At 46.7% G+C, this 14,250-nt stretch overlaps 1 protein-coding gene across 3 annotated transcripts in view; it reads left to right on the plus strand.

Moving 5' to 3' along the window:
• The window catches only part of LOC146009362 (alpha-1-macroglobulin-like), a 177,408-nt gene that overhangs the window by 103,034 nt on the left and 60,124 nt on the right, over window positions 1-14,250 (plus strand). For all 3 annotated transcript variants that reach the window (XM_083149660.1, XM_083149659.1, XM_083149661.1), the window contains one exon: window positions 14,067-14,153. In XM_083149660.1, the coding sequence (XP_083005786.1) occupies window positions 14,067-14,153 (87 nt within the window). The remainder of the gene's footprint in view (window positions 1-14,066; window positions 14,154-14,250) is intronic.

Consider the following 14,250-nt stretch of genomic DNA (forward strand, 5'->3'; position numbering starts at 1 on the left):
CCTAGTTGCTCTGCTCTTTTCGCATAGACAGTTTCCTTGGAGCAGTTATGTTTGTAAGTATTCTCCTTTAGGTTTCCCCCGATGACTGTCGGGAATGCTATGGTGAAGCAGTGAGTTTGCAGCAGTGGTCTTTTGGTATAAGTCTGTAGAGATTTGTTTATCTGACTCAACAATAATGTGTAAATCAAAGTAGTTGACTCCCTCTCAGCTAATATCATAGGTGATCTTAAGATTAAGATTATTATCAATCAGATGTTCCAGAAACTGTTTGCATGTCAGCATCACCCTCATATAGGGGCCCTTATTCAGATCTGATTGCAGTACAAATTTGTTCTCCAAATGGACAAAACCATGTGCACTTCAGGTGGGCAGATGTAACATGTATAGAGAGAGTTAGATGTGTGTGAATTATTTTGTTTCTGTGCAGGGTAAATACTGGCAGCATTATTTTTACACTGCAATTTGGATTTCAGTTTGAACACACCCCACCCAAATTTAACTCTCTCTGCACATGTTAAATCTGCCCCACCTGAAGTGCACGTGGTTTTGCCCATTTGAAGAAAAAAATTTGTACTGCGATCAGATCTGAATAAGGGTCATGATCAGAAGATTGTCAATATATCTTAGCCAGAGTAGGACGTGAGCAGTGTTTCATTGGTGGTACTTGTGTAATATCTGGGCGCCCGATTTTTTTATTGTATTGTATTGCATCGCATCGCATGCAATATAGTGGCATACAATTCATGCAATGCGATTTTTTTATTGTAAAGACCAGATTTTTAATTGTATAGTCACTCATGGGTGATTTCATACCCCTACTACCCAACTACGTATGGAGTTGATTCTATATAGTGTGGCGAGCGCAGCGAGCCACCGAGCCGGAACCGTGGCGAGCGCAGCGAGCCCCGCGAGGAGACGCAGAATACATGTAAAGTAATCCGCGTCTGCTCGCCACGCTTCGGCTGGGAACGCCCATGAAACGCTGGGCGTTCCCATGGACTTTTCAGCGGCATCCCTGGTCCCAAGGATGCATTGCACGGGTGTGGAGGTGAGGTCACCGGCGCATTCACGCAATGCATCATTGGGACTGAGGATTCTGATGGCTGTCGTGGACACCGGGAGATGAGGTAAAAAAAAGATGCGGGGGAGGGGGAAGAAACAAAAAATTCTGAAAACCTACTGTTTTTGGAATATTTCGGTTTTGAGATATCCGGATAAGGGATGCCCAACCTGTATTACTCCCATGATTACGATCTGGCAGAAGAAAAGAAAATGTTTGCTTCTTTTGAAAAATATTGTACTCAACAAACTTCTACTCCACATACCATTTCCATGTTATATAAAATAATATTGGAAAGCCCTTTAATATTGATCCCTAAATTCACCAATGATTGGTTTACAGCCCTTCATATTTCACTCAAAGATAAACAATGGTTGCAGGCAGTGGCGGTTTTTACCTATGGGCTGCAGCCCCCCCCCCGGGTAAAATCCGCCACTATGTGAAGCCAGATGCAGTCTGTGAGATTGCTCTGGCTTCACTGTGACTGGCAATGACTTCCTATTGGAAGTCCGACCTGCCAGTCACTCAAGGCAGTTCCATTGGGAGGTGTTCCCTCCCTCCGGGATGCCTCTCCATGTACAGCTGCGGGGCAGCCCCTAAAAACGGGACTCGGGACCATCAATACTATTCTAGCCCCATAGAGGCTGGGGTCAGCGCATGGGCTGTAACGAAGAGGCTACTGCGCATGCTCCGGTCCCATGATGGTGATCGGGACAAGAAGGAGGTGGGGGGGGGGGGACCTGCGGGAATCAGCAGCGGTGGCACCGGAGGGGGGCATCTCGGCAGCCCCTCTCCTCCACTGGTTGCAGGCCTTTCTATTTTGCATGTGTTCTCTTCACAAAGTGTCCCTGTTATCGAAACACATTATAATGTTGCTTCCAGGTGATATAGATGTCCTAGTGTTCTGTGTAATACCCCTTTCACATCGCACAAAATTATTGGGTTCATGCCGGTTTGACCCAGTTAATGGTGCGATCTGAAAGGGGTTACCAGTTACAGCTTACCCACAGCAACACGGCAATACAAACGTGTAAAAAGAAGGGTTCTTACCAATTCGTTGTCATGCAGTATGAACAGGTTAATCGGGTCGAGCGACCTGTTTCCCATTCACACTATGGAGGAGGCAACGCTTGGAGCAGTGCCAGCTCTAAGCGCTGCCTCCTCCCCAGCCCCAGATGCTTCCTGGCCTTCTTAATGTGTGTTGGTGTTGTTCTGGAGGCCCAAGGGCACCTGAACACATATGGTGGTCTTGTCCATCTCTGACCCCCTTCTGAACCCAAATTATACAATATTGTGGGAGAGGAAGTCCCTGGTACCCTGGAATTTTGGATCCTTAATGTCATTTCCTGGCCTATATCCAAATATCAAAATTCACTCTTATGAATAGTTCAGCCAAGGTCATACCCGTGAAGTGACGTCCCCAACCCCCCCCCCCCCCCCCTTCTGTTAAAGATTGGATTTTTCATTTAGATCTATATATGTCGATGGAGGCAGGAGTGTAACTAGATATTCTTAGTCCCCATAGCAAAGGTTTGTAAGGGCCCCCCAGGAAGTATATCCCCACACAGTGTGGGAGGACTGGACAGGCTGAATGTAGCCATATATCCACCATTGGTTAGATTTCAAGGATTCTGTCAGGTATGTCATTGATTGCTTGATTTGTTTTTGACCCACTATTATGGAAATGTCATACATGGAGATAACTTTGTTATGACTTCCTCAAATGGATACCTGAACATTACTCTACCCCCACCCCATCCCCCTTCCTTTTCTACCCTCCTCTTTTCTTTCTACAGTACCTTTCTCTTTTGACACATTTTTTATGTGTTTTTTGATTGTGTATGTATATGTTTTCCAATTATGATGCATTTATTTTAAATATCTTTTATAAGTTCATTTCTGATTTGACTGATTGTACTGCACATATTTAAATAAAAGAATATATAAATAAAGAAATCAGCAAAACAGCCGCTTTTGGGCAGGCAATGACGTCTTATCTCGCCCCAGCAGGCATAAACACACCAGTGTTTTTCTGGACACTCCCAGCGTTTCATTGGGGCGTGCCCACCATTTTTGTGGGCACACCTATGAAATGCCAAGGGTCCAGCCCCACATGCCCACTCCCTGTCAGTCAGGCTGCAAGCACCTCGCAAATAGAAAAATCAGGTGCTCGCAGCAGGGCCTCGCGTATGCACTTTGCGTCCAATGTGCAGTAGCGCAATCATCGGCCAGCTTCCGAATTTGTAAAAAAATTTTTGACTTCTATCCTATGGCTGGAGGAGATGGAAAGTGGTGGAAAAATCCTCCTCCAGTAGACACACAAGTTGCGTGTCTATTCAAGTCCACCACTCTTCCTATCCCAGTTTTCACTTCTCTGAAATAACCTACTGATAGGGTATTGGAACAATTCTTCAAGTCTATGTACTCCAACTCATGTGTGGCCCTCAGCCCGTTCTTTGCCGCCACTTGGGTATCCTTGGCTACACATAGTTGGCTGGATGCCCTGGCAGAGGGCCTGAGGTCTGGCTCTAGAAGATCATGACCTCATGAAGTTTGTTACTTAGGAGAAGCAGCAATGGACTCCGGTACCTTTTTGTTTTCAAAGTCTCTGCTTCCTCGTTTGTGGCCAGAGGTGCCACAATTAGTTACTAGGGTATCCAGCCCTCCTTCTCTAAGCCACAGAAGCCTAAGGTTCAGCAGTCTTGGTGAGGCTGTCACCAGGCTCCCAAACAGCCAGATAAGCCAACATTCCGATGGCTTGCTATCCCCCCTCCTGCATTCCACCAACATCTGGGCAGCCACATCCTGAAACAACTGGATCTTTAACACTCCTAAATAGTATTTTTAGATGGATCTGACTGTAGACATTGGCAGGACTTCTGCTCTCTGGACCACAGTTCATTCTCTCCTTTCCACCTTTTACTCCAATCTTGTTTTCTGCTCCCAAAGCAGGGTGGCTCCTTCAGGCCTATCCTAAAACTTCAAACCATGAACCATTTCCTCTGGATCTCGAGGGTTTTGCATGGAGTCCCTTAAGTCTATCCTGCAGGCCCTCTGTCAGAACAATTTAATGGCCTCTCTGGATGTGTAGGATGTCTATTGGCCCATTCCCACATGGGAGGACAATGAATGTTTTCTCAATTTACTATTCAGAGGGAGCATTAACAGTTCTGTGCCTTACTTTTTGGCCTCTCCACTTGTGTATTCACAAAGCTAATGATGATTATGATGGCCACCTGAGGCTTCAGAAGGTTTGTATTCTTCCATATTAGATGACTTTCTACTGCTGGCAGTCTCATGGGCCAGTCTACAAAAACACCTCCATTTGACTATATCTGTCTTAAAGTCGCATGGGTGGCTGACAATTTGGTGAAAATCCAGCCTGACCCCTTCGCAGAGCATTATTCATCTGGGTGAAATGCTGGATTCCAGGGTTTGGCAGATCTTTCTCCCAGAGGACAAATGTAAATCCATGCAGACGATGATCAGGGATTTTCTCTTCCGTCAAACACAAATCATTCATTTCTGCCTATGCCTCTTGGGGAAATTGGTGTCTTTCTTTGAGATTGGGGAATTTGTTCAGTTCCTTTGCAGGTCCCTGCAATTGGAACTTCTCCAGAATTAGAATTGTTCTCCTCTATGTTATAAGTCTCAGATGAAAAAATTAAACCATCTGGAAGGGCCAATGAGCCACAAGGGTGTCAACTAGAAATGCCCCAGATCGATGACAGGTTGGAGTGGGGGAAGAGGCGGACCACGGCGCATGTAGCGTAGGGAGACACGTTCTCCCCTCCCCCCTACCTCCGGCATGCATGTAGCGAGGTAACTGTGCCCGACGCCCGGCAGCTGACTCAGACGCGGCCACATCTTCCCTGAGCCCGGAGCTGACTTTTTGATGCGTTGGTTGCCGGCAGCGGAGACCGCTTGCTGGTGGAGTTCCCCCCGGCTGACGTGGGCGCAGTGTTGGAGGTCCGGTCGGAGAGGGTGTAAGCTACTGCGATGGTGACGAGCGGCTGAGAGGAGAAGGTGCACGCGTCATTAGTCTGCGCCAGCAGCCTCACGGTGCAAGCAAGCAGGCAGACGGCAGCATTCAGCCCACGTGCAACCCGGTGGAAGCAGTGAGAGTCGGCAGGACGCCAGCGCTTGGTATGTGCCAGCCTGAAGCCGTCAGTCACCCCCACCTGGTTAAGCGGAGAGGCCGCCTGTTCCTCCTATTCACAGGACTGTTTACACTAACTGTGAGTGCCCCAACTAAAATTGCTTGAAGAACTGTGTCTATCAATTTCCTGGCTGGGTATGCTGAATACTGGTACGCAAGGCGGACAGAGTTTTATTAAGTTGGAAGCAGTACAGTCGTGGCCCTAATAACTTTCAGCCCACGTGCAACCCGGTGGAAGTAGTGAGAGTCGGCAGGGTGCTGGCGCCTGGTAGGTGAGCCAGCCTGAATCTGTCAGTCTCCCCCACCTTGTTAAGCGGAGAGGCCGTCTGTTCCTCCTATGTACGGGACTGTCTACAATAACTGTGAGTGCCCCAACTAAAATTGTTTGAAGAGCTGTGTCTATCAATATCCTGGCTGGGTATGCTGAACACTGGTTTGCAAGGCGGGCAGTGTTTTATTCAGTTGGAAGCAGTACAGTGTGGCCCCAATAAGGGGTTCTGTGAGGGGGTGAGCACATACTTGAGGCCCTGTCTGCTGATGTGAGGTGGGCAGTAAGCCGGCTGGATTAATACAAGCGTGGACTGGGTTACCTCTTATTATATGTGTAAGCTGGTGTTGCTCAGTTTGGAATAACAGGTCGGGGTGTGATTCCTAGTGAACTGTACGTATTATACTGCAATTGCAGTACTTCTCCTGGCAATAATGGGAAAGACAGGCCAAACCACTGCGGCTGCTAGGCTTGAGAAGTATGCAAGAACCCAGGCCCAGTCCCAGGCTGGGGGTAGCTCCCGCACGGCAACCCCAGTATCTTCCCCCAGCAAGAGTGAAGGGGCCCAGGCTACCCCGGATATTACCCTGCAACAGGTTATAGAGGCAATTACCAAGTGTGAAACTCGCCTTGCCGAGCAGTTGGGTAAAGTGCAGTCGGACATTATGCTTATCCGGCAAGATGCGGAAAAAATGAGAGAACGGATGACAGAGGTAGAGACACGGGTCTCTTCGTTAGAAGATCTGGCCATTCCTTTAAGCACTCAAATTAAATCTATCTCGTCACAAGTAGGCGAGATGAGAGCGAAACTCACAGATATGGAAGGAAGGCTTCGACGAAGTAATGTGCGGTTCCTAGGTTTCGATGAAAGAGTAGAAGGCAGAGAGCCGGAAAAGTTCCTAGAGGACTGGCTGCTACAAGAGTTTGGAAGGAATGCCTTCTCTCCCCAGTTCGCCATAGAGCGGGCCCATCGCATCCCGGGGAAACCTCCTGCACCGGGGGCATTACCACGGACTATAATCGCTAAGTTTTTGCATTTTAAGGATAGGGACACCCTCCTTCGAATGGCCAGGGACAAGGGGGATTTGGTCCATAATGGGAAGAAGATTTCCACCTTTCCCGATTTCCCCCTCGAGGTGCAGAGGGACAGAATGAAATTCAAATTGGTCAAGACCCGGTTACGGGAATTGAGCATACAATTCAATATGTTGTACCCATCCAAATTGAGGGTGGTGGTAGATGGTGTGTCTAACATTTTTTTTTCCCCAGGTGATGTTGTAGAGTGGCTTGACCGCTCTCACCCAGGGAAGCGCCAGGTTTTGGCTAGCTAAGTAGATCGGAGGACCAGGCTCCTGGTTGATTGGGGAGTTTCAGTCCTGTTCAATGCCGGTCGGGTTTTCAGGTGGCCTCGTTGGGGTATAGCAAGGGTCAGTAGGTAATAAGGCCGGGGGTTGGGGGGGAGGGGGGTGGGGTCTGTCTCCTAGTGGTTAATTAATTTAAGCCTCAAAAGAGGGGGGGTTAGTGAGATTTCGGGTAGGTATGCCTGGGGATGGGCCTACAGGGTGGGGGGAGGGGGGGGCGGGGTTGTGTTTGTAATTGTAATTGTTATTGTATTGTTGGGGAGCTTACATGGTCCGGTCACCCCCGAGAATGTATAGAACCTTTATGCGGATCTTTATTAAAGTTGTTGGCTGTACGGTGATCTTCCAGAAAAGGATAAACATGTATGGGGGTGCGTTTTTTATCATGGAATGTTAGGGGACTGAATGACAGGGTCAAGAGGGCGACAGTCTTGGGGCAATGTAGGAAGTATGAGGCAGATGTTATCTGCCTTCTAGAGACTCACCTCAGTGGGGAAAAATCAAATTCCCTAAGGCGGCCCTGGATTGGCTCTGTCTTTCATGCCCCGTTCTCCAACATGTCTAGGGGGGTCTCCATACTGTTTAAAAAGTCCTTGGCATTCACTCTTGGGAGTCATAAAATTGATCCAGGGGGTCGGTACATTTTTATTGAAGGTCGTATAGATCAAATTCAGATTTGTATACTATCAGTTTATATCCCCCCTCCTTTCTCCTACGAGGTGATAAAGAAAGCAGTGGAGTTTGCGGCATGTTTTCCTCAGGCTTCTGTCATCTGTCTTGGCGATTTTAATAAGGTTTTAGACTCCCGTTTGGACAGGTGGAGGCCTGGAGGTCAGCCTACATACGAGGGCAGTAAGTTCAGGGAGTTTATTCAGGAAGTTGGATTGTGGGATCCATGGCGTATAAGGTTTCCTGACCGGAAACAATTTTCATGTTACTCCGATTCGTATAGGGTTTTTTCGAGACTGGACTTAGTGCTGCTCTCGAGGGACCTATTGAATAAAGTACTGAAGGTTGAATACAGGTCGAGGGGTATTTCGGACCATTCCCCGATAACTGTAGATTTAGATTTAGTAAGGCTGGTTGGGTATAGGAGTTGGAAACTGCAGCCATACTGGCTTACACAGATGGGAGAGGTGGAGGAGGTGGAACAGGTGATAGGGGAGTATTTCCAACTAAATGGGGGTACGGTGTGTGGGGCCATCCTATGGGACTCCTTCAAAGCCTACATTAGAGGGGTGTTTATAAAGAAGATTGCCTTTGCTAAGAAGAACTATCGTAGGGAGACTGAAAGACTGGAGGCTAGGTCAGTGGAGTTAGAAAATATTTATGTATCTAGCGATCGGGAAGTGGATCGGGTAGCGTGGCAGGCTGCTCTTAATGTCTGGCGTGATCATGTCCAGGACACGTTCTGCCAGAGAGTGAGAACTGGAGATCATAAGCGGTATGTAAACGCAGATCGGGGTGGGAAATGGCTGGCGTTGATGGCCAAGAACGAGCGGACCTCTAACCTAATCTCTGAAATAGCGGATGAAAAAGGCAACAGGGTAACGGATACCCCTGCAATTGTTTCCAGCTTCGTGTCATATTATAAAAAATTGTTTACCTCTCAGACCCTGAATAGTAATGATAGTACTGCTGAATACTTGGGGGCATTGGGACTCCCGCAAATTTCTGGGGACTCTAAAGAGATGTTGGACTCTCCAATCACTCTAGAAGAGGTTACGTCGGTAATTCAAGCCCTCCCCCGAAATAAGGCCCCGGGGTTGGACGGGTTACCGGGGGAATTTTATTTAAAATATTCTAATGTCCTGGCTTCTTCACTATGGGAAATATTGGGTGGTGCTAAGGTGGAGGGTAGGCTTCCCCCATCTATGGAGGAAGCGTATATAGTTATGATTCCCAAGGCAGGGAAGGACCCATCTCAGGTTGAATCCTATCGGCCTATTTCCATTATGTCTTCGGACGCCAAGATTTTTGCAAAGATATTGGCTAACCGATTGGGAAGAGTGCTAGATGAAATCGTACACCAAGACCAGACAGGTTTTAGACCGGGAAGGTCGACGGCGGTGAACCTGAGGCGGGTCCTTTCCTTTATCCAAATTATTAATTCCGGTAATAATAGTGCTGCGGTGGCTTCGTTTGATGCCAGCAGAGCTTTTGACGTAATTGAGTGGGAGTTTTTGTGGCCGGTATTAAGAGCTTTCGGCATTGGGGAGGGATTCATTAGCTGGATAAGACTATTATATCGACAGCCTTTGGCCCGTATATCGATTAACGGTTTCACCTCCGCCTCCTTCCCGTTGGCCAGAGGTACGAGGCAGGGGTGTCCGCTGTCCCCGTTGTTGTTTGCGGTGGCAGTGGAGCCCCTGGCTCATCTACTTAGACAGAAGCTGGGCTGTCATAACTCTTGTGGGAGTAAATTGGTATCCTTGTATGCCGACGACCTACTAATTGGGTCTGACAGTCCAGACACTGATCTCCCAATAATCGTGAACCTTCTAGAGGAATTTGGGGGGATGTCAGGTATTAAAATGAATTGGGACAAGTCTCATGTAATGTTCCTGGGACCCGTGCCCCCAGCCTTTCAGCTAGCCTGCCCATTAAAAATATCTAGGAAATTTAAGTACCTGGGCGTGACAATCTCCGGCGATCCGCGGGAGTACATCGCGGATAATCTGAGGCCGCTATTAACGGAAATTAAAAATAAGTGTCGGAGATGGGTGGGTTTGCCACTTTCGCAAATGGGCAGGGTCAATTTGTTGAAAATGTGTATTCAGCCTAAACTCTTGTATCTGCTGCTACATTCCCCGGGTTATGTAGGTGTAAAATTTTTTCAAGAGTTAAACAGTGTTCTGTCCTCATTTGTGTGGAAAAATAGAAGCCCTAGGATTAGATTCCCTATCCTGACCCGCGACAGAGTAGAAGGGGGTCTTGCCCTCCCGGATTTTAGACTTTATTATTATTCGTCTCAGTTAAGTCATCTATGCCCATGGATACAGGGTAGGGAGGGGGTCGGGGAATTCGAGTTCCTGGCGTTATCAGGGCAATTTGGGGGGTCTCCTCTTCAAGTGCTCCTGGCGGGGAAGTTATGGGGTAACGCTCCCCCCCTGATAGCCCAAGCCATACGCGTCTGGAGACAGGTGCAAAAGATGACAAACTTTGCGGATATTGATCCACAAACCTCGATTTTTTCCTTGTCAGAGGGTAAAAATTTGAGGGGTCAAGGAGCGGGAGTTTGGGAGGCATATGGATTACTGGAAGTGGGAGCATGGCTGCAAGATGGGGGGGTTCGATCCTTCGAGGACCTACAACAGGGGGATGATCTCCCTGGGAAAATGTACTTTAGCTATCTTCAGGTTAGGAGCGCGTTGGTATGTATGTTAAGGAGGGGTACCCTGAAGATTCAGGAATCTCCCTGTAAGGCGATGGTAAGAAAACTGGGTCCTAGGAAGCACCTTTCCAAACTATATAGATTTATCCACTCCTTTAATCAAGAAGGCGGATGGGAAAAGTTGAGGTCCCAGTGGGCCATGGTCATCCCTCAGGTCTTGTTAATAGATTGGAGAGAGATTCTATCGGCCACAAGCAAATCCTCTATGTCCCTCTCTGTACAGCAGGTCCAATTTAATATTTTTCATCGTATATACTTTACTCCGGAGCGATTGAGGCGTATGGGGAACATCGACAGTACGGGGTGCCCTAGGTGTGGAGTGGAGCCTGGCACACACTGGCATTTAGTCTGGGATTGTGTGCAAGTGCAAGCGTTTTGGTCTGCCATTTGTAATATTATGCGGGAACTAGGTATCCCAAGTTCAACCTTCAGTACTTTATGTTTAGTATTGGGTGTGGTGGATGTCCAATTAAGTGGGCATTGGACCCAATTGATCAGGATCTTAGTATCCTGTGCTAAAGTAATCATAGCAAGGAAATGGATGGCAACAGTAGGGCCCTCAGTGGTGGAATGGACCAATTTGGTTAATGCTACTTGTTCTCATGAAAAATACGTGTACGCTACACGAGGATGCTTCCCCAAATTTTACAAGGTATGGGGTGGGTGGACGGCATCCAAATTCTATATAGCTTTATAAAGGAATTTTGACTCGCTTACCATAAAATATTCTCTTTTCTTTTTCTTTTTTTTTTTTAACTACTTTAAACGGAATATTTTGTACACAGTTTATTAACGATAATAATGAATGAAATAATTTAAAGATTATGGTAAATTAAGGTAAAGGCACGATGTAGGTCGATGTGTATATATTATTAGATTTGACTAGATTTCTGTTTGTTTCTTTTTGTCTATGAGTAATGAAGTAATGATTTTTCTTAAATATGCACCTTGGGGTATTGGATCTAGGAAATATTGTGTGGTTACATGAGGGCGTGGTTAGTGCATTACAGGGCAGGGGGTGGGGGGTGGAATATCAATAGTATTCAGGTGGTTAAAGTTATTGAATGCACTCACTCAATATTAAATGTTTTTATATATAGGTTGAATCCTGTTAGGCACTGCTAGGGGAAAAGGGGGGGAAAAGAAAAGAAAGAAAAAGGGGAGAAAAAAGTGATAATATTAGTCAAGTATGATAAGTGAGTAAATATTAAGGGGGATGGGTTAAGTAGAGGAGTATAAGTGGTATAAGATAAAGCACTATGAAGTTATGAGGAATAATGCAGCATTGATTGAGTATCGGTCCTCTTCCTTTTTGTTATATGGTATGGATCAGTAGGGTCTGCCCGGATTGGAGCAGTCATCTGACGTACGTCTTAGAACATTTAGGTGTAGAGATTTCCTGTATAGTGGGGGGAGTGACCGGCCATGGGGGAAGTAAGCTTTTTTATGTGTATATGTTGTATTGTATTTATGTGTTTTGTCTGTATTTTGCATATGAAAAATAAAAACTTAATTAAAAAAAAAAAAAAAAAAAGAAATGCCCCAGATCCGTAGACCTCACTCAATAGCGAGGAAGTTTGTGATTCTGGTGGGAGGCAAATTAGATCAATTTCAATCAATAGATCAGCGAACCACCATAGTGTTCATTCTAGCACCCACCATCTCTGAAAACCCATGCAGTTCCTGTTCCCTGCCTGGGGTGTCGCTGTCTGCTGTGGTGTTTTTAGCACAGGTCTGGTTTGAATATCAGTGCTGATATACAGACCACACTGTGCTAGAATCACTATGGCAGACAGCGACACCCCAGGCAGGGAAGAGGAACTGCATGGGTTTTCAAAGATCGTGGGTGCTAGAATGAACATTACACCAGCTCATGGAAAACTTCTGGATGCAGAGACCAATTGGCCGAGTGTGTCAGGAACCAGGTTGAGTGGTTGTCTGTTTTGTTTTCTGTTCAGTTTGTGTTTGGCATTTGACTCACTGGTGGCCTCCAATGGTAGGTCTGTGCCATATCAACTCAATATTCGGGGAGCTAATTAATCACTAGTCTGTGAGGTAATGAGCTCGTTAAACACAAGCTTGGGAGCTGCCTGGTTCTCCACCAGGTGTAATTAATCACTTGAGCCCTTTATAGGGCAGGCTCTCCTGCAATACTCTGCCAGTGATAGCTTCCTGCAAGCTAATCCCGGTCCCTGCTTGCGTGTCTGTGCCCAGTCCCCGGACTCATCCTGTCCCAGTCCTGGCATCAGTGTCTGGCCTTTGGTTGGTGTGCCATCACACAGTTCTCAGTTCCTGTGCCCGGTCCAGTCTCACTGGTTATTCCCATCTTGGTTCACGTAAGTGCTCCTGTGGAGCCTGGTTATTTTCCATTTTGTTCTTTTGGAGAGCTGCCAAGCTCTTTTTGCTATTGGGCCATTCAGCCCGTTGTTTAGTTATTTTTGGGGTTCAGAACTGCGCCCCGCCGTGGGCCAAGCCCATATCCTCCCTCTGGTAGTTACCAGTTATTTATCTTTGTTTCCTTTTGCTTGCCCTTTCTATGCATTTAATAGGCAGGGCCTCCCCCGTTCAGTCCTGGTTTTGTTTTGGGTATTCGCCTCTTAGCATTGTCTCCTTTTTGTGTGGAGATTCCCCGTACTCTGTCTCTTGTGCTTGCGACTGGGTCGCATTCCCGTCATTGGCCAGGTGCAGGCAGATAGGGGCATCTTTCAGTAAGGCCCATTAGTTAGATTATCCTCTTGAGTTACCCCTGACGATCGCTCACCTTTTGTCCATCCATAAGACCTGGCTGCATCGAGGTTGGTGCGGGCCTAACTCGCTCCTTCGGACGTGGCGGCCACAGGTGAAGCCTAGTTCCCGCTCCTAGCTCCTCTATGGCAGCTTGGTACAGTTATGACTTGAAATATGGAAAAAATTATAGGGGTAAGAATTCTAGGGGTAAGACATCCCTAGCACCCCCCGGGGGTCCCTGGGGCAAAAAAAGTGGGTCAGGGAAGAAAGGTATGCCAAAGATGCATAACATAGAGGACATTGATTGGGTCCAGATTAGGTTCACAGCCACTAACACCAACCATCCCGACACCGCCGGAGGCCCAAAAAGGAGCCGGCCACTACAATGTGGGTCAGGAATACAAGATATGGCAGAGTTGCAGAATATAAAGGGGGTAGAGGACATGGGGTTTAAGAAGAAAAACTGTGGTCAGATCCGGGAGCCCACCACAGACAGGTGTCACACCATGGCATGGGGAGCAGTTAAGCTTAAAACAAAAGAAGGATAAGGTTCAAGTAATGCTAATTGCACAACCACACCCGAGCAACGCAGGTACCTCACCTAGTCATACAGTACAATAAAATATGCATATAATACTGTAGGTTTTGTTATGTTTTCCTGTAACATCTGTCAACAATTAACCACAATTAGCACACTACTGCTGTCAGGTTGTGCAGTACTTTGTCTGTCTGATATAGCTTGAATGTCCCTGTATATAATATTAGTTCTTCAAATAAGCATGTAATTCAAAGATAAATCTGGCCGATAAGCCAGGCTCAGCTAACATTCTTAAGGATCCAGGTTAGAATATCTGTTCCAATGAGTGATTTTCCATTTGTACATATGGAGTTGCCACCAGCGACAGTCCCTTGTGTCAGAGAATGGTTTCAAACAGCTACAGTGCATAGGTGCAGCAAATAGGGGTGGGGTTACAATCCTGTGGTTGGACAAAGGATGGAGGCTGCGTATTGCCCACCATGTTGTGCTATTTCTGTGGGATAGCTAATGTATTATATAATAAATAATATTATAATGATTACAATTATTATCATTTTAGGAGATGCAGACATTGAGAAAGAGATCACCATAACATCTCCCGACTTTTTAGTGCCGGACTCAACATCAATGACCCTGCAAGTGGTGGGTGAGTTGGTTTCCAAACTTGTTCTACTGTATATACTTTTGTGATGACGGAGCACATATTGACATGATCTTCTCGGAACATTATTAATGAATGACAT

This window comes from Crinia signifera, chromosome 6 (genome assembly GCF_055691185.1).
Source record: "Crinia signifera chromosome 6, ASM5569118v1, whole genome shotgun sequence".
NCBI classification, from domain to species: Eukaryota; Metazoa; Chordata; class Amphibia; order Anura; family Myobatrachidae; genus Crinia; species Crinia signifera.